Source organism: Pleurodeles waltl, chromosome 11 (assembly GCF_031143425.1).
Source record: "Pleurodeles waltl isolate 20211129_DDA chromosome 11, aPleWal1.hap1.20221129, whole genome shotgun sequence".
Classification (NCBI taxonomy): domain Eukaryota; kingdom Metazoa; phylum Chordata; class Amphibia; order Caudata; family Salamandridae; genus Pleurodeles; species Pleurodeles waltl.
Genome location: NC_090450.1, coordinates 905281742 through 905304133, shown reverse-complemented (window position 1 = coordinate 905304133; position 22392 = coordinate 905281742). Strand labels below are relative to the sequence as shown.

Genomic DNA, 22392 nt, shown 5'->3' with positions numbered 1-22392 from the left:
ACTCTTCACCTGCTACAGGGCTGCATTCCTGACCGCCTTTGTCCTACCGTCAACCAACTCCTGCCTCCACAGCTGGGTGGGTAGTAGCTCCTTCTCCTCCTGGACTCTTCTGTGACTTCTGGACTTGGTGCCCTTCTTCCACAGGTCTTCTTCTTCCGGAATCCACCGCTGGTTTCTTGCAGTCTTGTCTGGGTGATGCATTTTCTTCTTTTCCTTCCTTTTGGATGGTTTGGGGAAAATCTAGTAATTTACTCCTTTCCTCCTGGTCGCTAGGGGGGACTGTGGCATTTACTTTACCTATTTACCCCCAGCGTCCCTCTACACATTCCACTTACTAGGTGGGGGTCCTGTGCTCGCATTCCATATTTTTAGTATATGGTTTGGGCTCCCCCTAGGGCCACTATTGTTTATTTGCATTTGCACTGTTTTCTACCACTTTTTGTGCCTATTACTGATTACTAGTGTACATATCTAGTGTATACTCTCCTACTGGAAGGTTGCCTCTCTAGTACTTTTTGGTACTGTCTCACTAAAATAAAGTAGCTTTATTTTTGTAACACTGTTTTCTTTCATGTGTGTAAGTGCTGTGTGACTACAGTGGTATAGCATGAGCTTTGCATGTCTCCTAGATAAGCCTTGGCTGCTTATCCAGCTACCTGTAGAGAGCCTGGCTTCTAGATACTGCCTACACTACACTAATAGGGGATACCTGGACCTGGTATAAGGTTTAAGTAACCCAGGTACCCACCACACACCAGGCCAACCTTCCGACAATCACATTACACCAAACAAGGTTTTGAGGACATTTCTGGATACATGCATTAATGAACATCAAAGCATTTGACGTTATTTACTAAATACATAAACAACACTGTGCAATTTCATTAGGTGCGTCAGGTAACATGGTAACAATATGAAGTTATAAATGAAGTATGTAAACAATTGCATGCCAATCTCATTTCCATTATGTAGTTTCAAAAAGTAAATTTAAAAAAGTGTCCTACCATACATAGCGTGTGTCTGCTCATGTGTGCCATACTGCGTTCCAGAAGATGAAACTAAACCAGGCTGTGCATGTGTTGGTGGAGCCATCATTCTTGCATTGCCTTGTATTACAGGACTGTAAACATGAGGGTGCTGTTAAAGATAAAGGGCAAACATAAATACAAATTCTACCCAGGTGGTAATGATTTATGGCATTTCAAAATAAAACTATAACCAGAAAAACTACATACATTTGGAAGCAAGGTTCTGTTTTACTCTATGCAGGTTTATTTCTTGTTGGCTTCTGGGACCTTAATCTTTCTTACGTTTTAGTGAGAGAGATGTTGAAGATCTTAGAACTAGTTCTGATCCTGTATGCCTTGGCACTGGTTCAAGTGTTGTATGTTACACAGCCGAATGCAGGACACTGGAACAAAGAATATTAATGTATTGACATTAACTCAAAGAGTTAGGGTCAATCACAGAAATTTGGAATTTAGCCAGAGCCTGGTTTAAACTATTGCTATTCACAAATATACCTGGAAAAAGTCTTAAAGGATACATGAGCCTGAGGAAATACTCCATGAAACCAATTCAAAACCCACAAGTGGGACTAAAGACACAAACACAGTATAATCTGAATTGGAGACCAGCTACTGAGTTGCACGTGCCTCCTTCAGCATTATATCTGCGTGTAATCAAGCTTACTATTACCCGTGGTATGTGGTGTTCCTTTAGCTAGCCTGTACCAGACTGTGTGAGGTGGTTCCTGGGGGATCTCGGCACAATTCTAGCACAGAACGAAAAGGAAGCCAGTGAAACATGGTTTAACAAGCAATCATCTCTTGCATGTTCTGAATCTATCAACGGTATTAAATAGATGGCATTAATAGGAGATGGCTGAAATACGTAGCAGAACGCCCACCACTTACAAAAACATTTCTATTTTGAGGGTTAACACAAGTTATTGCTAGAGCTCTCAATGCAAGTGCATGCATGATCAGTTTCTGACTAGTGGAATAGGTGGAAAAGAATAGGGTACTTGCCTTTGCTAGTATCATTTATGTAGGAAAGCAGAAATTTCATTTTTCATATTTATTTTCTCTCCCACAGATTTTGAATCTTACTAGTATCTTTTGGCACCTGGCTCCAGAAGATATTTAAGCAATGCTCCCAATCAGTGGCAAGTGGCATCCAAACGGAAGTGACACAGCAACTCCATGAAAATGTTACTTGCTTTGAAGAAGTCAATTCCAACCCATTCGTGTGCCTCCTCCCTTCAATCCACTCCATTCCCAGAGGGCAACACAACAAGAAGGGATATAACCAGTATTAAAGCAAGAAAACAACATGCCTCAGAAAGTGAGGCATCAGGATGATGAGGACCACGTGGGGAAACTCAAGAACCCAACAAAACGAACATTCCCAAAGTTAAATACAATGCTTGTAATGGATATGCCTTCTTACAGGTTCTACGTCCTATAAAGCACCAACTATGCAGGTTTATGGTCTATATCATTCCAATCTCAAGAACTGCAGGATCTGAGGTTTGGCCCTCACAAACAATCATGAGTAAGGTGCTTTGGGATTGTAAGGATTGAAGTGGGCATTTGAGAAAGGTCTATAACCAGAACTCCCCTCAAGTGCACACACATAGCTGCTCATCTCTCCCATAGGGAGCCCGATTGGCTTGGTGGGTATTCTTTGACAATTCAGAAAACACTTTAATCGAAAACAGTCTGGAAACCATCTGTTCCCTTGCAGTTTTTCCTTTCTATGACTCTAAAAATCAAATGAAAACTAGCCCATGCAGCTTTTTATGTCCTTACAATAAAGGCAGGGAGGGGTGTGGCTAGGTAGGAGGTAGTTGAGGTTTTGCAAGGAGGGTCCTCAAAATATCAGAGTAATAGAAGACAAGGAGTTTTGTAAACATATGCCTGGAACTTCGCTCAGTTTTCTTGGTAAAGTAATTGCCACCAATAAAACAGTTTCAGAGCTAAAAAAAATGAAAGGAGGAGCAAAACACCTCGTAAGGCACAAGGCAAAAAGGAATTCTGCAAACATTTTAAAATCTAGAAATAACGGTTAACTAGGAAAAACTACCCTTTCAAGAATACACAGAACAGTGCAAACACTTCCAAGAAACCCCATCGTCAATATTCTGCACTCTTTTAGCTAAGGACAGGACAAAATGGAAAAACTTAGATAAGCATGCTAAGAGTGGAGTATTTTCCTTCTGCTTACATTAATTGGAAATAATACTTAAAAAGGCTTAAATACACAAAGCACAGGAGAAAGTCTGTGAGAAGCCTACCATCTCCTCAGACAGCAAGTAGTGTCTGCGTTTGTTTCTCAATCATCATGCTTTGAATCACAGTTTTTAAATTTGGACTTTTCCTTAATACTGTGCAGCACCAAAAACAACAGGTGCATGACTTTGGGACATAGATTACAGGAACCAACTCTTCAAACTTACCACACTGAACAGTTCTGAGATATTGTCTGACAGAAACTGAAATGCTATCAACCCTTTTGCCGGTAAGTGCAGTCTTCCTTTTTATGTGGTTTAACATCACTCTAATAAAATGAGATTTATGCATGTATGTACATGGTATTTATGTAGTGTGAACCAAAGTCACGCAGCACAGGGACAAAAGCATAGACATAGTCAATACATAATTGGATGGATAGCTAGTGTCCAAGAGACTTGACTTGAGAGAAAGTGGATTGTTTCTGCCTCATGAGAGAGAGTGTAATGTTTCTGCCTCATGATGTAGTGTTCATTAAAGAGGTACCCGACTTTTGCTCTCCCCTACATTAGAGCAAGGATGAGGCACAGTTGAAGGTCTGCTGACTTATTTTTTCCCTTTCTTTTCTTTTTACTTGTCATCTAGTCTGATTTTGTTCTACCCTGGAAAAAGGTAGGGGTAAAGGTCAAAATGGCTTTGTGGCTTTGTAGATGAAGTAGCCAAGCTTGACTGGTAAAGAGAGCCAGCAGAGCACCCTGACGATGGTTGTGACATGGTGATGAATATCTAGGGCCTTTTGAGGCGATCCCTGCAGGAGGCCAAGTCTCGGATGCTGCAAAGAAATGCAGTGCAAGAGTACAAAGACTTGAACAGTAGTTCTGAAGTTCCTTTCTGGGAGGAACTGTTTCACTTTTGTTAGTGGAAAAAGCTGATACCAGTCTGTTTTGGTTTTTCTTGGTGATGCTTTTCCTTGAGGGTGATATCAGCGTCTACGGAGAATTGGAGTGACTTGGCATTACTGCGTGAAAGATGGGATTCCGATGTATCTAGGTTAATGTTGCTGAGTTTGGTTTGAGCCAACAATTATTGATAAATATTTTCCTTATCTTTGGTAACATTTTTTCAGGTTGATATGCTATGTAACTAGAGATTCCTCATCTTTAGATTATTACCCAGGCCCCATCAAGATATTTTCATTTCAGGCTCTGCACTGACTACGTACCACCCAGTCATGTCTACATTCATGACTATGTTCCACCCCGTCATGTCACATTCTTGCTTTACTATTTCAATGCTCTCGAACGCAGTGGAGAACAGAATAGGAGGTACCAATGAGTAGCTTTAACTTGGGACCATACGAGATGTTAAAAAGAAGCCATGCCACAGAAAAGGGTGGTGGGAGGGCAGTGAATAATGTGCAGGTAGATAAGAGTATTCACCAGAAACAGTGTTATCAAAGGTAAGGAACATATTCTTTAGATTACATCTAACCACAGATTCCTTAGCAATGGATTATCTCCGGTGAGAAAATGGGGTGTATTATATGGCGTGGCAGAGCAACATCACTATGCAATACACTTACCAAGTCCTTTAGGACCATTGGGCTTCATCTGTCAAACCCTCAGCTCAATCCTGGGTAGCTGTGTCACTGAGCAGCAAGGCTTACACAGATGAACAACTGTTAAGCATGTAAACACCACCAAAACAACTGACGAAATCAAGACTTAAGAAATCAGAAACCAATTTATAAAAAGAGGTATTTTTATAGGAAATTAAACAGTAGAACGAAAAAGATCCAACGGAGGTTCCCTGAGATATAGATTGTATAAGCAATAATACATTGGTGCAATTTCACTCAATAGACAACAAGCCTTGGCAAAGTCAACAAATTGGACACTTAGAAACTTTGTCAAAAACAAAAACGTGGGTAAGTGTCACAGAGGTTAATTGCACGTACTTGGGGAAACCAACTCCAGCAGGGAGCTTGTCAGGGGGACCTGCAAGGTCCTAAAGAACAGTTACCTTCACAGTGGAAACAGTCCTTCAGCAGTTCCAGGCACTTCATACACATTATAATTGATTGCTATGGAGTGATCCTGATGCAAGCGATAAAGAATGCTGAAGATACTTTAAGGATGGTGTGGATGCAATGGAGGTCTTCCTGTAGGGACTCCTCGGTCCACGAAGATAGTGAGGGGGTCCTGGTTGCATGGTCGACAACCTACAAAGTACTCTCCGGTCTGGCCACCAGTCGCCCACTATCGGGTCACAGGCCAAGTTGACAGCTTTGCTTTTGAGGATCTCAACAACTCTCCAACAGCACTCCTGGGCTCAGAGAACTCAGATGCAACTCTGTGCATGGGGCCTAGGTCCTCTGTGCTGCACTGTGATGGTGGTTGGGGCTTGAAAACTTTGGGTTACTAACTTGCCCCAGCAGGCTTCTTTCAGCTGTTGTGTCCTTGTGCTGCGAACAGGAGGCCAGTCAGCTGGCTCTTTGAATTATTTTGGCTTGACTGGGCTTTGGAGACAACTTCTCCTTCAGAAGGACATGGCAGACACAGTCCCTCTTTGCTAGCCACCAGGTGCAGTTCTCATCGGTGCAACCTCTTGTTGCTGATCCCATGGTGCAGCAGGGCAGTTCTTCTAAGTTGATCAAGATCTGAAGTCTGGGGGCCATAGGTGCGTTCTTTATTCTTGTAAAGTGCTCTCAGGGCAGGATGCGGTTGGTAGCCAATGGGCTACCAGGTTCCCTCCCACCTGGTGACCACTTCCTGTGTGGTGTGGCATCTGGCTATCTCAGAATGCATCATTCTGCCCCCTCTCAAGATGGTGAGACCCCTTTCCTGGTGTACAGCCCTCACTAACCCACACTCGGATTAGAGCTACCTCATGGGGTGACCCAAGTCAATGAAGTCTTTATTCGATATTTCATCATAAAAGACATGCTATACGTCATAATACTTACAAAATTATCAGTACTAACGATTAAAACAATAAATACAATATTTCATAAAAGCTACTAAGAACGTATTAAATCTATCTAATGCTTCATTTGTTAAATATTTTAACATATTAAAAAAAGAAGTACATTACTTTAAAAACTCAGTTCTAAAATTCAAGATAATTTACTTATCTAAAACATGTAGCTGTTTTAGTAGTTCAGAACGAATTATCCATGCCCACCCCAGGAATTTGGCCACCCCTATTGCTATAGTAGGTGAAAGATCAGTTTTAAGGATCCTACAAGCAGTCTCGGCCGATTGTGTGCCCAGATTTTTGCATAGGGGTACCAACCACTTCTTCCTTGGGGCAGCATATAATGGACAGACAAAAAACAAATGGCTCACATTTTCCCACATTTCAGTACACAATGGGCAATTATCTGGGCCTCCAGTGCCCCAGGTTGAAGTTAAACACCTTAATGGTATTGAGCCCACTCTAACTTGGTGATATAATTTGCGGTCCATAGGTTTCGTAATAACATCCCAGTACTTTTCAATTGCAGAGACATCTTTCACGTGTACAAATGTTGTTGTAAGGGAACTACCTATAAGGGATGAGTGTCTTATGCCTACCACCCATTCCCAATATAGTTGTTTCAGCTCTTTTTTTGAAGGAAAAGTAGGTGAGTCTGGGTTGTGCCAAAGGGCACCTAAACCCATGGCACAAAGGGTGGTTCTAACACCCTTAAACCAACCAATCTTATCGGATCCTAGGGTGTCCCTAACCTCGAGGCATGCTTTCGCATATAATAACAGCTCTGGGGTAGACCACAGCCTCCGCCAGAAGGCCAAGGGCCGAAATCTGGCTTGATCTTCCACCGGTTGGAGCCCAAGATCATAAAGGAGCGGGATGCGTGGGGATGACCTCGGAAGACCAACCGCCCCTCTTGTAAATCTATTTTGGGCCAGCATCAGTCGGTCCAGATTGCTATAACCCCAAAGCTCTGCCCCATACAAGACTGAGGGAAGAATTTTTGACCCATAGATTTCCATAAGTGGGGACATCGGGCGGGTAAATGATCTTTTATATTCCTTAAGAAGGGCACCGCCTAATTGAACATGTTTAAGTGCTTTGATATCAATCTGGGGTTTCCAACTAAAATTATCACTAAAATGCACACCCAGATATGTAAATTCGTTAGTTTGCTCAAGAATAGCCCCACCCATTTTAACCCTTGCCACAGTTTGTGATTGACCTCTTAGTACCATGAATTTTGTTTTAGAAACATTTACTTCTAGCTCATGCTCGTCACAAAATAACTCAAATCTGAGTAGGGCCTGCTGGAGCCCTTGCCTTGTCTTTGATAATAACAAGGTATCATCCGCGAACATGAGCAATGGTACTTTCATTCCCGCTATCTGGGGAGCATCCGTGGGATGTGTTGCAAAATATTTGGTAACCCCATTAATAAACAGGGAAAACAAAGTGGGAGCCAGGACACATCCTTGTCTAACACCTTTCAAAACATGAAACCTGTCCGTAACCTCGCCAGGCTTACCCCAGCGGACTTGGGCATAAGTGTATGCATGAAGATTCATTAAGAGTCGCACTAGAGCCCTAGGCATTCCCTGTTCCAGTATGCAATCCCATAACTTAGTCCTAGGGACCAAGTCGAATGCAGATCTCATGGGGTTACCCGTTTGGCAACTAGTTTCCCCTCTCTGGTCCCTGTGCCAGTCTGTCTCCCTCAACAATGGGACAGACCTCCCCCATGGTTTTGCTACATCCGCTTTTCCAAGGTGGCTTCACATTTGAAGCCTGCCTTTTGGGGCTTACACCTGAGTGTCTTTCTGCAGGAGGGAGGTGACACCTCCCTGGCCTGCGATACCTTATTGGCATGTTGCTCAAGGAGGGCAGAAAGCTGTCTTGTGGAGAAGGCTCCATGCTTGCACAGGAAGGCACAGGCGTTTTAAAGATAACATAGTGGCAGCTTTGCTAAAGATGCACACTGCAACTAGTTACATTAATTTCAACTTGAGATACAAGTGAGGCTTAATTTAACAAGTTGTTTGATACCTAGCAGTGCCCACTTTGGTCACGCCGTTCAGGAGTTTGCACATCTAAGGGGTCAGCATGAAATCCTGTGCTCGACAATTGGGCGACCAAGTCTTTCCACAGTAAAAATGGTTGTTTCGAATGTGTTTTACTGTCATGACATGTAAGGTACACGTCCTGCCTGTGTCATATGTTGCACTGTTTTTAGGGCTCAGTAGGCCTGCCAGAGGGGTGACTTCTACATATGTGCAGTGGAAGTGGTGCTTTGCCATAGCTTTTAATGGCAAAGTTGGACCTGCAAAGCATGACTGCTGTAACAGTCTGCAGTGGCGGACTGGGAGTCTCTTTTTACTTGGGGTGGGGGGGGGGGCGCGCATGGGAGGGGCAAACCTTCCGGGTGGCACAATCAGTGCTGCAAGCCATGGGTACCCCTCTAACTTACATGTCCTGGGTACCAGAGTACCACTTACTAGGGACTTACAGGTAAGTTAGCCATCTCCAATTGGGCATAGCCAGTTCGACATACACTTTAGGGTCAGGGCACTGGCACTGAGATCTGGCTAGCATGCCTCAGTTCACTATCAGAGTCGAAAAACCAGCAGCATCAGTCGGAATATTTGGGGGTGACCATACAAAAAGAGGCATTTCCTTACATATCCTCTTTCAAGCAGTGAGGAAGGGAAAAGAACACTGTTTGCCCAATATCAAATGATGTCGTGACTTAGGTAAAAAGGCCGCCTTGGTCCTCAACATCAGCTTATCTGGCAAAAAGGTGGAGCAGGGTGGCTTCACTGAGAAAGCTTGGAGCTCGCTCATGCGACAAACTTATGTGATCACAATGAGAAATTGGTTTATAGGGTCAGAAATCTCAGCAAACTGCTGTGCAGGGGCTGAAAAGGAGGGAACATGAGGAAGTAGGGGACCAAATTAATGTCCAGCTGCAGCATTGCAAACTGTGTGGGAGGGAACATGTGTCAAACCGTTCATAAAACCTGGAAGGGAATGCCTCTTTTTGTATGGTCACCAACAAAGTTCTGGAATGATGCTGCTGGTTTTCAACTCTGAATAACGCACTGTGGCCTGATAACCAGACCCCAGTGACTGTGCCCTGACATTAAACTGTGTATGTTTTATAGATTTATACCTGACTGGCGTAAGCTAACTTACTTTAAGTCCCTAGTATATAGGTACGCAGGGGTATTAAAAGTTAGCATGTCACCCCAGGGACTGCAGCATTGATTTTCCACCTTGGTGTGACAAGAGTAAAACATGGCTCCTAGTCTGCCACTGCAGACTGGAGGGCCAGTTTTAAATGGATAACAAGACTTTGCTATTTAAATTCATAGCATAGCCAGGTTTTCCTTCTTTAATATACATAAGGTCACCTTAAGGCATGCCTAGTGAGCCCTAAGGTATGGTGCTGTATATTCTAAAGTGGTACATGTGTTTCTACATGTTTCCGTAGTAAAACCACATAATTGTAATTTTGTTATTGTGAAAAAGGCTAGTAGCCCCAATGGAGAGTGCAGAGAGGCAGGCTGCCACAGCAGCCCTGCTAACAGCTTACTGGGACTATTAAAGTTGATACCGCAAGGAATCACATGACTTGTTACATTAAGCCCGACTTGATGCCCATGTCGAAATTAATGTAACTTGTTGCAATGTGCAACTTTTACAAAGTTGCCACTTTTGTGCCTTAAGTCCCCTCTGACCATCCGCTACTGCACATAGGGTTTCTCCATGAGACAGCTTTCTGCCCTTCTAGAGAGATTTGCAAACAAATACGATTTCTTGAGTATCTCGTTGATTTCATTTGTCTTGGTGCTGTTTAAATGCTTTATGCTTGTTTCTTTGTTTAAGTTTTGCTACTCAGTGCCACAGCTACCCAGGGTTGTGCTAGAGGGTTTAACAAACAAAACCTACTAGTTCTAAAGGGGTTGGCAAGTGAATTACACGGTGAGGTCATAAAACCACACCATGTAATACACCCCATTTCCTCACCTTGTCCAAGAAGAGTTGGGTCACTGCCAGGTTGTTGGTAAACTCCGAGGCGCTGCATCAACCTCCTTATGCCAACTGCTTGGCTGCCTTAGGGCCAACGAGATACACTCCAAATATCATCCATACCCCCACCCAAAGGACCTCCTGTGACCATATAAGCTGTTCTCAGAGGACATGGGACTTTATGTTGCCTTTATGTCCAATCCCCCAACTCTAGAGCAGCTGCAGCCTCCACACCCCTTTTGCATGTCCTCAACGCAGCAAGCAGACTCTGCCTGCAGCAGGCTCAGGCACCAGCTGCCCCAATGGCAAGCTTGGGTGCTACAAATTGTCCAACAGGGTTACGCTCTGCTGAAATGGAAACTGCTGCACCTTTGGCACTGATGGAGGATCACCTCTCCTTGCTACGCGAGGAGATGCAGGCTCTTTGGCCCAAAGGAGCCATCAAGAGGGTACCAGCAACAGAAGGTTGTGGTTGCTATTTCTGCTAATTTAGGGTGCCAAAAAAGGACAGAGGACTCCCCCTATATCGTCGCCCTCTCAACACCTCCCTGTCTAGAAGAAATTCAAAATCCTTGCCCTGGCACAGTTCTTGTCTGCCCTGAATCCTATAAAGTGGAAGCTAGCATGAGACCTCCAGTACATGTATTTTCATATTACTGTTCTGCAGGACCACAGAGCAAGAGCATTTCCAGTTCACTGTGCTCCCTTTTGGCCTCACCAGTAACCCTCAGGGGTTCATCAAAGTGAATGCCAGTGATTGCATCAAATTTTCAGAGGTCAGGGGTTCCAGTCATTCCTCTACCTCGATGACTGGCTGCTAAAGGCGGGCTACCACAGGCAGTCATCATTCACCCTCTATACTACGGCAAACTACCTCCATTTGTTGGAGTTAACCATCAATGTGCTGCAGTTACACCTGACTCCGTCTCAAAAGCTCCCCTTTAAACTTATTCTGAACACATTGCAGTTTTGCGCTTACTCTCCAGAATGGATAGTCCTGGACATTCTGACTACAATCCCATGCCGCCAACCAACCCACCCTCACCACCGACACCAACGACGCAGCCCTCAGCCTCACAAACTGGCTCTCCAACTGCGCAGACAACCTTGCTCCCCTCAAACGCACGCATCGACAGACCAACACCAAAAAACCTCTCTGACACCCTCAAAGAATCAAAGAAAACTTGTCGCACCCTCGAGAAGGCCTGGCGCAAGGACCACACCGCTGACAACATGACCGCCCTCAAGAACGCTACCCGCGAACACCACCACCTGATCCGCACTGCCAAAAGGAACTTTTTCACCGACAGACTGGACAAAAACAGCCACAACAGCAGAGAACTTTTCAGCATCGTCAAGGAGTTCTCCAACCCCAACGCCGTCACGCCCTCACAGGATTTGTCCGAATCCCTCGCCACCTTCTTCCATCGCAAGATCAGCGACCTCCACGACAGCTTCGGACACCAGACCCAACCAAACATCACCGAACCTGCACCCCCGGCCTTCACCCTCAACAACTGGACCCACATCAACACTGAAGAAACCAAATCCATCATGAACTCTATCCACTCCGGCGCCCCTTCGGACCCCTGCCCTCACTTCATCTTTAATAAAGCCGACGACATCATCGCCCCGCACCTCCAGGCTGTCATCAACTCTTCTTTTTCTTCTGCTACCTTCCCCGAATGCTGGAAACACGCCGAAGTCAACGCCCTCCTAAAGAAACCTACGGCTGACCCGAGCGACCTGAAAAACTTCCGCCCCATCTCTCTCCTGCCTTTCCCAGCCAAGGTAATAGAGAAGACCGTCAACAAACAGCTGACCACCTTCCTGGAAAACAACAACCTGCTCGACCCTTCACAAACCGGATTCCGAACCAACCACAGCACGGAAACCGCCCTCATCTCAGTCACAGACGACATCAGAACCCTGAATGACAACGGTGAAACAGTCGCCCTCATCCTCCTCGACCTCTCGGCTGCCTTCGACACCGTCTGTCACCGCACCCTAATCACCCGCCTCCGCTCCACCGGGATCCAAGGCCAGGCCCTGGACTGGATCGCCTCCTACCTCTCAAACCGTTCCCAAAGAGTTTACCTCCCAACGTTTCGCTCAGACCCCACCGAGATGATCTGCGGCGTACCTCAAGGCTCATCGCTCAGCCCGACACTCTTCAATGTCTACATGAGCCCCCTCGCCAACATCGTACGCAAGCACGACATCATCATCACCTCCTACGCCGACGACACCCAACTTATACTCTCCCTCACCAAGGACCCCGCCAGCGGCAAGACCAACCTACAAGAGGGGATGAAGGACGTCGCAGATTGGATGAGGCTCAGCCGCCTAAAGCTGAACTCTGACAAAATGGAAGTCCTCATCCTCGGCAACACCCCGTCCGCCTGGGATGACTCCTGGTGGCCCACGGCCCCGCACCGACCCCCACAGACCACGCCCGCAACCTCGGCTTCATCTTGGACCCCCTTCTCACCATGACCAAACAAGTCAACGCCGTGTCCTCCGCCTGCTTCCTCACCCTCCGCATGCTCCGCAAGATCTTCCGCTGGATCCCCGCCGACACTAGAAAAACCGTGACCCACGCCCTCGTCACGAGCCGCCTGAGACTACGGCAACACCCTCTACGCTGGGACCACCGCCAAACTCCAAAATCGCCTGCAACGCATTCAAAACGCCTCGGCCCGCCTCATCCTCGACGTACCCTGCAACAGCCACATCTCCGCACACCTGAGACACCTGCATTGGCTCCCAGTCAGCAAAAGGATCACCTTTCGACTTCTCATCCACGCACACAAAGCCCTCCACAACAAGGGACCGGAATACCTCAACCGACGCCTCAGCTTCTACGTCCCCACCCGCCTCCTCCGTTCCTCTGGCCTCGCGCTCGCTGCCGTCCCTCGCATCCGCCGCTCCACAGCGGGTGGGGGGGTCTTTCTCCTTCCTGGCAGCCAAAACCTGGAACTCCCTCCCCACCAGCCTCAGGACCACCCAGGACCACTCTGCGTTCCGGAGACTCCTAAAAACCTGGCTTTTCGAGCAGCAGTAACCCCCCGCCCCCTTTCCCCTAGCGCCTTGAGACCCGCACGGGTGAGTAGCACGCTTTATAAATGTTAATGATTTGATTTGATTTGTTTCAGCCTCAGTCCTGGATATTGGCAAGACTGATTCTGAGGCTGCTGTGTCTCGACTGCCTCCTACATCCTTCTAGTGAATTACGCCAGGTGGCACATAGAGGCTCTGAAGTGGGACCTGAAGTCCCAGTAGCTACAGCCACAGGAGAAGCTCTCTGACTTGGTATGGATTTCACAGGAACATGCAAAAGACCTGCTGAGGTGGTTGCTGGACCACAACTGGGTCATCAGCAGGCCCCTCTCCCTTCCCCATCCAGAGTTGACAGTGGTGACGGATGCAAAACTTATGGGATGTGGCGGGCCTGTAAGAGGGGCGGAGATCAGAGGACTCTAGCCTCCACTGGAGGCACGGCTTCACATCAACCTTCTAGAGCTGAGGGCCATACACTTGGCATTGCAAGCCTTTCTCCCATTCATGAAGGGAAGACAGTTCCAGGTGTTCACAGACAACAACACCACCAGGTGGTACCGCAACAAGCAGGGCAGACTGGAGTCATGGACCCTTTGCCAGGAGTCCCAGAATCTGAATTTTAGACATGGTTAAAATACCAGGACAGATTTATGGTTGTACAACACCTGGAAGGATCTCTGAATGCCAGGTTGGACAAACTCAGCTGTCAACTCTTTGTGGATTACAAATGGCATCTGTACCCGAAGGTGGTGCAAGGACTCTTATGAGAGTAGCTTGACTATCTATTGGCTATCACTGAGAAAGTGCAATGTCAGCATGTCTGGGTGTTGGACTTTCCAAGGCAGCTCTCGCTCTGAGACCCATTCCGTTTAGAAAAGAATTTGGGACTAATGTATGCCTTTTGACAAATACCACTCCTGCACCGAGTTCTCTATAAGATCAGAACCTACTGGGCTCAAGTCATCCTAGTGACTCTGGATTGGGCATGGCGGGTGGGGTATCTAGAACTCCTGGACATGAGTATCGATCCTCTGGATCAGGTTCCGATGAGGCTGCCAGTTCGAGAGGATCTCCTATCTCAGGCAGTTGCCCATGTTTTCTTTAGATGAACAATTGGCTGAACAAGAGCCTTTACAGCTAAGATTTTCTTTGAACTTGAAAAAACTCACTGATTTCCTGACAGAAAATTAGGAATTATGATGAATAATTCTAACTGGAGATTCCTACTCTATAGAATAATCCACATGGCCTTATGCACCCAAAGGTGGTGCAGGCCCACAAAACAATGCTGTATGTCAACAAACATTGAAAGAAGTTTTGGACCTCATGTAACTCTAGCTCCTGCTCCAAATCTACCGTACGGACTCACTCCTGGTCTCAATGCCACTTCCACAACAAGTCGTCTTTGCAGTCATCTAGTAAGTCAAAAAAAAAAGCGCAAGAAATTCGAAGCAGGACTGAACTCCATTCCACCACTCTGTTCAAAAAGAAGTCTGGAGAGTGTCAAGGTGCCAGTTGATCATGCTCCTGATCCTTGATCACAAAGCAGATTCCTCAGCTGCTCCTGGCACAACTCAACTTTCCTGGGCTGACGCTGCAGCAAGGAGAGGTCTTCAGGGAGGTAATGCTGTATATTTATGGCACTCCTATGGCTTCCTGTGGCGAATCCTCAGACCCCATTGATCAGCAGAGGCATTTAGCCAGGCTAGCGTTGAGAGGTCCGCCCTTAATCTCATGTCAGATTCTGCATCACGTCTGGTTCTAACTGCCACTCCTGGTCTAAGATCTGTGACGGTTTCTTCTGCATCAAAGGCGATCCGGACATTGCCGCTGCAGGAAATTGAGCCCCTGACATGATGGGGATAATTTACCCCCACACTAGATGACATTAACATGGACTTGCAAGTGGCCACTGGGTTGGCTACCTCCTCGGACAAAGGATAAGTGTTGCCCTCTGCACCCTCTAAGGAAGGGAGCACATCTTTTGATGTGGAAATTAAATGTACAGATGAGGTTCTGGACCTACACCTACCCTCAGTGTAAATCAAAAGCAGTGTACTAACTAGGATTGTACACCTGGATCCAGTTTCATCTGAACCCTTATTTCTATTTAGTCAAGCCCTTACTGAAGTCCTTATGAGTACCTGGGCAAAGTCCAGCTCTTGCCTACCTGTCAATAGCCAGACGCCTTAGGCCAGCACATGGCTATCCAAACGTCCTTACTCGGCACCCAAGTCCTGATAGTTTGATGGTCCAAGATTCCACCAGTAAAGTTAATCATTAATACAATCCCTGCGACCACTCTGGACAGGGGGTTTAAAAGGACAGAGGAATCTGGGAAACTGACGTTCTCCTCCAACTGTTTGGTGTTTCTTTCAGTCAATGCCGTCTGTTTGTTAGGCCATTACATGCATGCACTTTAAGACGTGCCCAGTGAGATCTTACAGTGGTTTCAAGAAGTTCAGAGCCTCTTGCTGAAACCATTCCGGACTGCCAGCATGCAGGCAAATAAGTAATCCAAGCTGGCCTGGAAACTACCAAATGTTTGGGGCGTGCAGTGGGCAGTAGTGTGGTGCTGTGCTGCCATGTGTGAATAAGATTTACTGGCATTTCAGGGGACATTTATGGGTCCCTCATGGACAGGCCTTTTGATGGTTCCTCCCTTTCTGGTGAAAAGATTGGTTCTACCCTCGAATGCTTTGAGGAATCGCTGAGCTATAGCACTTTCCTTAGCCGCAATTACTTCTGCTTGACAGAAGCCTCAGCTGTTCCTACCATTAAGAGGTTTATACAGGGCACTGGCGTATAGGCACTGCCACCTCAGCAGTAATCATCCCAGCTCTTTCGTACCTTTGGCTGGGGATCCAGCCAAGATCACCAGGAGCAAAGCTCCACTAAGTCCTCCCCTCCCCCTGCAGGCATCGGCCTTTGTTTGCTCTTCGCGGCCTGAAGGAGGCAGGAACAAACATTTTCTTTCAGAGAAGTGGACCATCACATCCAAAAGATGGATTGTCCAGGTCATCCAGCAGGGCTGTGCCCCACCATTCTTTCCTGGCAGATCTGAACCTCTTCCCACATCATGACAGCTTTCAAAGCAGCACCCTTCCATCTTGCTGCAAAAAGGTGTAGGCTCTTTTGGCCAAAGAGACCATCGAAGGGGTGCTTCCCTCAGAAGTAGGGAAGGGTTGCTACACCTGTTAATTCCTCATGCTGAAGAACATCAACCTATTTTAGATTTTTACCCCCTCTGAATGCCTTCTTCCTGTGCTGAATTTGGTGCCAGTGCTGTCTGACGTCTATCCAGGTGACCGGATGGTTGCACTAGACCTGCAGGATGTGTATTGTCATGACTCCGCCTTGTAGTCCTACTGACACTACTTGTGGTGCAAAGTTGGCCAGAGCATTTTCAGATTGCAAGCTCCCGGTCAGCCTTAACAGTGCCCCTCAGATGTTCACAAAAGTTATGGTCGTGGTCGCAGCACACTTTCGGAAGTTGGTGATACCGGTTTTCCCTACCTCAATACCTAGCTTGCCACAGTCAGTCATGAACTACCTGTAGAAGGCAGCAAACCCTAACATCATTGGGGCTGTCAAGCCATGAGCCAAAGTTGCAATTGCCTCCTTTGCAGAGGCGCCTGTTTACTGAAGGCATCTGGATATGGTGCCGTTCAAGCCCTTTACTCCACGACTTTCAGGCTATGACTGGAATATTTCAGCCTCAGTCCTAGAACTCAGTGAGTAGCTCGGATGTCTGGGTCTATTGGCCTCCTGCTTGTCTCCTTCACCCCTAGGTGGCATATGCAAGCTCTGCAGTGAGAGCTGAAGTCTCAGTGAGCCCTACACCAAAGAAACCAGTCGGATGTCACACAGATTTTGGAGGAAACTGACCCAGCTCTGCAATGGTGGCTGCTTGACTTCAATCTGACCCGTGGCAGACTGCCCTCCCTACCGAGAGTTGATGGTGGTGACTGATACATACCTGATGGATTTTGGGGGGTTGGGCAACTAAGGAAGTAGGAGATCAGAGGTGAGGAGGAGAGGGGAGGGGAGGCCAGAGCAGGTTCTCAAGGGCAACACCCATGCCTGTGGTATTGCACAAACAGAGTGGTGAGGGATCCTAAGTCCAGTGCCAGGGGAGCTATGCTTCTGAAGTTAGCAAGAGATCAGGGTATTTTCCTGATCATGAACCACCTGGCAGGTCTTTAAACATCAGGCAGACCTGCTGACCCGGCAGCACCTGGAGGATCACAAACTATGTTTAGATCTCTTCACCACCATCGAGAATGTTTAGTTGTGTCACAGGAGTTCCAAGAATGCCCTCTCTAGGAGACACATTCAGGGTAAAGTGAAGAGCAGACTCCTGTACACCTTTCCGCCTGTTACTTTCCTGCCCAGAGTTCTGAAAAACAGCAGGAATGATTTGGTCCAAGTCATCTTAGTGGGTCTAGATAGGGCCAGAAGGTGCTAACTACCAATTCTGGGGATGAGCATTTGTCTTCCCATCAGGCGCTGGGACAAGACTGTGTTCTGATGTGGAGTCCACAACATAGGCCCCTTACCAGTCAAACTTTTGAAAGTGTTACTGATTATTTTGTCTATAGCCCAGCAAGGGCTTTTAGTGGCTCTATAAACGTTTTTCCAGCCCTTTGTGTGTTTACCGGACCAACCATCCTTGTTTAAATCAACTGTGATGTTGTGAGGAAATGGGGTGTAATATACGGTGTGGTTGTGCAGCTCCACCATGTAATATACTTATCAACCCCTTTAGGATGAGTAGGTTTTGTTGTTAAACCTTCCAGCTCAACCCTGGGTAGCGTAGTACTGAGCAGCAAGGTTTACACAAAGACACTGGTAAAGCATTTTAACAGCATCAAAACAATTGAAATAGAAATCAACGATACCCTCTAGAAATCCGACACCAATTTATAAAAACATTCTTTATTTTCATGTATCTTAAGACACCACAATAAAAAAGATCTACCAGAGGGTTCCGGAGATACAGCAATTACAATGTACAGTAAATATGAACCGCAATCAAGCATTGACAAATTCAACAAATTTGACACTTAGAAACTTTTTAAAGAAAAACTTGGGTAAATATCAATGTGGTTATTTAACTTTAGGTGATCAACTCCAGCAGGGAGCCACTAAGGGAGACCAGCAGGGTCCTTAGAAACAGTTGCCTCAGAGGAAGAAATCTTCAGGTAGTTCCAGGCACTTTTATCCCTTTGCTATAGGTTCCTAACGAACTGGTTCTGATGCCAGGGACAGAGGATGCGGACTATGCTCAACAAAGCTGTGGATGTGACATGGTGGATGGGGGCCTTCCTGCAGCTACTCCTTGGTCCACAAACTTGATGAGGCAGTCCTGATCACAGGGGTCGACGTCCCTCAAAGTCCTCTCGGTCCAGAAATTCAGGTGGGTATAGCAGTTACAGCAGAATTCTACCTCAGACGATGACTCACCTTGTGGGCAACCAAGGTGCATGCCGACAACTCTTCTGGGAACAGCAGACTTGGACGCAGCTTTGATCGTTGGGTCCTGGTCTCTAGTGCTGCACAGTAACGCGGAATGGATGCTTGAAGATTTGGGCAACAAACTTTCCCCAACTTTCTTCAGCAGTAATGCCTTTTGCTGCCAACAGGTCAGTCAAAAGACCCTTGGAGTCTCTGGCTTCAGCTGGGCTCCGGAGACTACGCTCCACAATCAGGACACAGCAGGCACAGCCCCTTCTCCTTTTCTAGTCACCAGGCTCAGCAGGTGCAGTCCACGCTGGTGCAGCCTCTCATTGCCAGCTCCTTGGTTAAGCAAGGGAGTCCTCTTTTCCAGTCCCTGAGATCTGGGTGCCAGGTACGCCCTTTTTATGCCTGGAAAATGCCCTCAGAACAGAACGAGTGCTTTAGCCGATAGGCCACCTCAGAATGAACACTTTGTGCATAGTATTACATCTGTCCATCCAGGATGCACTATTCTTCCTACTTTCAACATAGCAGAACCCTTCTCTTGGTGTCTAAAGAGCCCAACCCAGAGGTGTGGTCACCAAGGAGGCTAACCGCTCCTGGAAAACCAGTTTGGCAACTGGTTTTCCCTTCCCCTCCAGAGTGCCAGCCTCCCTACTTAAACAATAGAACAAGTGTAACCTATTTGCTTTTTAAAGGCAGCTTCACCTTTGAAGCTTGCCTTTTGGGCCAACACCAACGCTGCTTCCTGTCAGGAAGAGGCAACCACTCTCTCCCAGGCAGGCTGCTATTGTCTTGTGTGCTAGGAGTCGCTTGCACATCTCTCCAGGAGATCAGAAAGCCGTCTCAAAGAGAAACCAATGTGCAGTTGTGGATGGGTACTGGGGATTATAAAAAGTTGCACACTGCAACAAGTTACATTCATTTTGACCTGGGCTAATCAAGTTGGGCTTAATTTAACAAGTTGTCTGATACCTTAAGGTAGTAGTCCCAGTCACATGTCAGCAGGGCTACTGGGGTAGCCTGTCACTATGCACTCACTATTGGGATACTAGCCTATTCCACAGTAAAAACTACGATTGCTGTTTTTTTACTGCTGGAACATGTAAAAGCACAAGCTCCACTTTCTAATATATAGCGTTCTGCCTTAGGGGGAAACATATATAATTAAAATGGGAGACTTTGCCACAACTTTAAACATGACATTGAATGGCAAAGTCGAGTCAGCAGTTTTAAACTGCCTTTCCAGTCTGCAGTGGCAGACCAGTAGTTATTTTTTACGCTTGCCATCCAGGGTGTCACAATGAGTGTTTAAGTCCTTGTGGTGACCCTCTAATTTACAGGCCCTGGATACCCGAGTACCATATACTAGGGACTTACAGTAAGTTAGCTTATCCCAAATGGTTATAAGGCAAATTAACATGCACAGCATAAGGTCAGAGTTGAAAAACCAGCAGCATCAGTCCAAAACATTGGAGGTGACCATGCTGTAGGAAAATGCCTCTCACGGCATGGTTACCCCCTAACTGTTTGCCTTTTGTTGATGCTAGTTATTATTGACTGCTGCTAGCCAGGCCCCAGCATCAGTGTTCTTTCCCTAAACTGTACCTTTGTTTCCACAATTGGCACAGCCCTGGCACACAAATAAGTCCCTTGTAACTGGCACCCCTGGTACCAAGGGCCCTGTGGCGAGGAACACGTATTATGCCACCCTGGGGACCCCTCACTCAGCACATGCACACTGCCTCACAGCTTGTGTGTGCTGGTGGGGAGAAAATGACTAAGTCGACATGGCACTCCCCTCAGAGCGCCATGCCCACACCCCACTGCCTGTGGCATAGGTACGTGACCCCTCTAGCAGGCCTTACACCCCTAAGGCAGAGTGCACTATACCACAGGTGAGGGCATAGTTGCATGAGCACTATGCCCCTACAGTGTCTAAGCAAATTCTTAGACATTGTAAGTGCAGGGTAGCAATAAAGAGTATATGGTTTGGGAGTTTGTCAAACACAAACTCCACAGTTCCATAATGGCTACAATGAATTCTGAGAAGTTTGGTATCAAACATCTCAGCACAATAAATCCACACTGATGCCAGTGTGGGATTTATTGAAAAAATGCACACAGAGGGCAACTTAGAGATGCCCCCTGTATACCAGTCCAAATGCTAGTGTTAGGCTGACCAGTTCCTGCCACATCCAGACGGGTTTCTGGGCACATGGGGTGAGTGCCTTTGTCACTATGTGGCCAGGAACAAAGACTGCACTGGGTGGAGGTGCTTCTCACCTCCCCCTGCAGGAACGGTAACACCTGGCGGTGAGCCTCAAAGGCTCAACCCTGGTGTTACAGCACCCCAGGGCATTCCAGGTGGTGGAGATGCCTGCCCCTCCGGACACAGCCCCCACTTTTGGCGGCAAGTCCAGAGGAGATAATGAGAAAAACAAAGAGGAGTCACCCACCAGTCAGGACAGCCCCCAAGGTGTCCTGAGCTGAGGTGACCACTGCCTTAAGAAATCCTTCATCTTGTTTTGGAGGATTCCCCGAATAGGAATAGGGAGGAGGCACAAAGAGAGTGTAGCCACCCTCCGGGACAGTAGCTATTGCCTACTGCCCCCAAACCTAAACACCCCCCTAAATTTAGTATTTAGGGGAAACCCTGAACCTAGGAAATCAGATCCCTGCAACCTGAAGAAAGAAGGACTGCTGCCCTGAAAGCCCCACAGAGACAACGGAGACAACAACAGACCTGGCCCCAGCCCTACCGACCAGTCTCCAGAACTCTAAGAATCTGCACAGCGACGCATCCAGCGGGACCAGTGACCTCTGAGGACTCAGAGGACTGACCTGCACCTAGAGGACCTCCCGAGGACAGTGGCTCTGTCCAGAAACAACAACAAAGAAAGCAACTTTAAAGAGACTAACTTCCCGCCAGAAGCGTGAATCTTCACACACTGCACCCGATGCCCCTGGCTCGAGTTCAGAACAACCAACACCGCAGAGAAGATTCCCAGGCCGCTCCAACGACATGGACACCCTGAGTCGGCCTCCCTGCACCCCCACAGCGACACCTGTAGAGAGGATCCAAAGGCTCCCCCTAACCGCCAATGCCTGGTAACAAAGGAAACCGACGCCTGGACCAAGCACTGCATTTGCAGCCCCCAGGACCGAGAGGAACCACCTACCAGTGCAGGAGTGACCAGCAGGCGGCCCTCATCCTAGCCCAGTCGGTGGCTGGCCCGAGTGATTCCCCAGGTCCCTCTATTGTTTGACGACAAACCCAACACCTAATTTGCACACTGCACCTGGCCGCCCTGGGCCGCTGAGGGTGTGTTTTGTGTGCCTGTGTGTCCTGCTCCTCTCCCCCGTGCTCCACAAAACCCCCTGGTCTGCTCCCCGAGGACGCAGGTACTTACCTGCTAGCAGACTGGAACCGGAGCACCCCTGTTCTTCATAGGCGCCTATGTTATTTGGGCCCTACTTTGACCTCTGCACCTGACCTGCCCTTTGTTGCTGGTGCTGGGTGTTCAGGGTTAACTTGAACCCCCAACGGTGGGCTGCCTATTCCCAGGAGACTGTAATGGTAAGTGCTTTACTTACCTGAGGAACTACCCAATACTTACCTCCCCCTGGAAATGTT

The 22392-nt window shown here is 47.2% G+C and overlaps 1 protein-coding gene across 11 annotated transcripts in view; it reads right to left on the bottom strand.

Annotated features, from left to right (window-relative positions):
- The window catches only part of ATXN2 (ataxin 2), a 1121476-nt gene that overhangs the window by 271349 nt on the left and 827735 nt on the right, over window positions 1-22392 (bottom strand). For all 11 annotated transcript variants that reach the window (XM_069214846.1, XM_069214840.1, XM_069214837.1 and 8 more), the window contains one exon: window positions 1005-1137. In XM_069214846.1, coding sequence (XP_069070947.1) covers window positions 1005-1137 — 133 coding nt within the window. The remainder of the gene's footprint in view (window positions 1-1004; window positions 1138-22392) is intronic.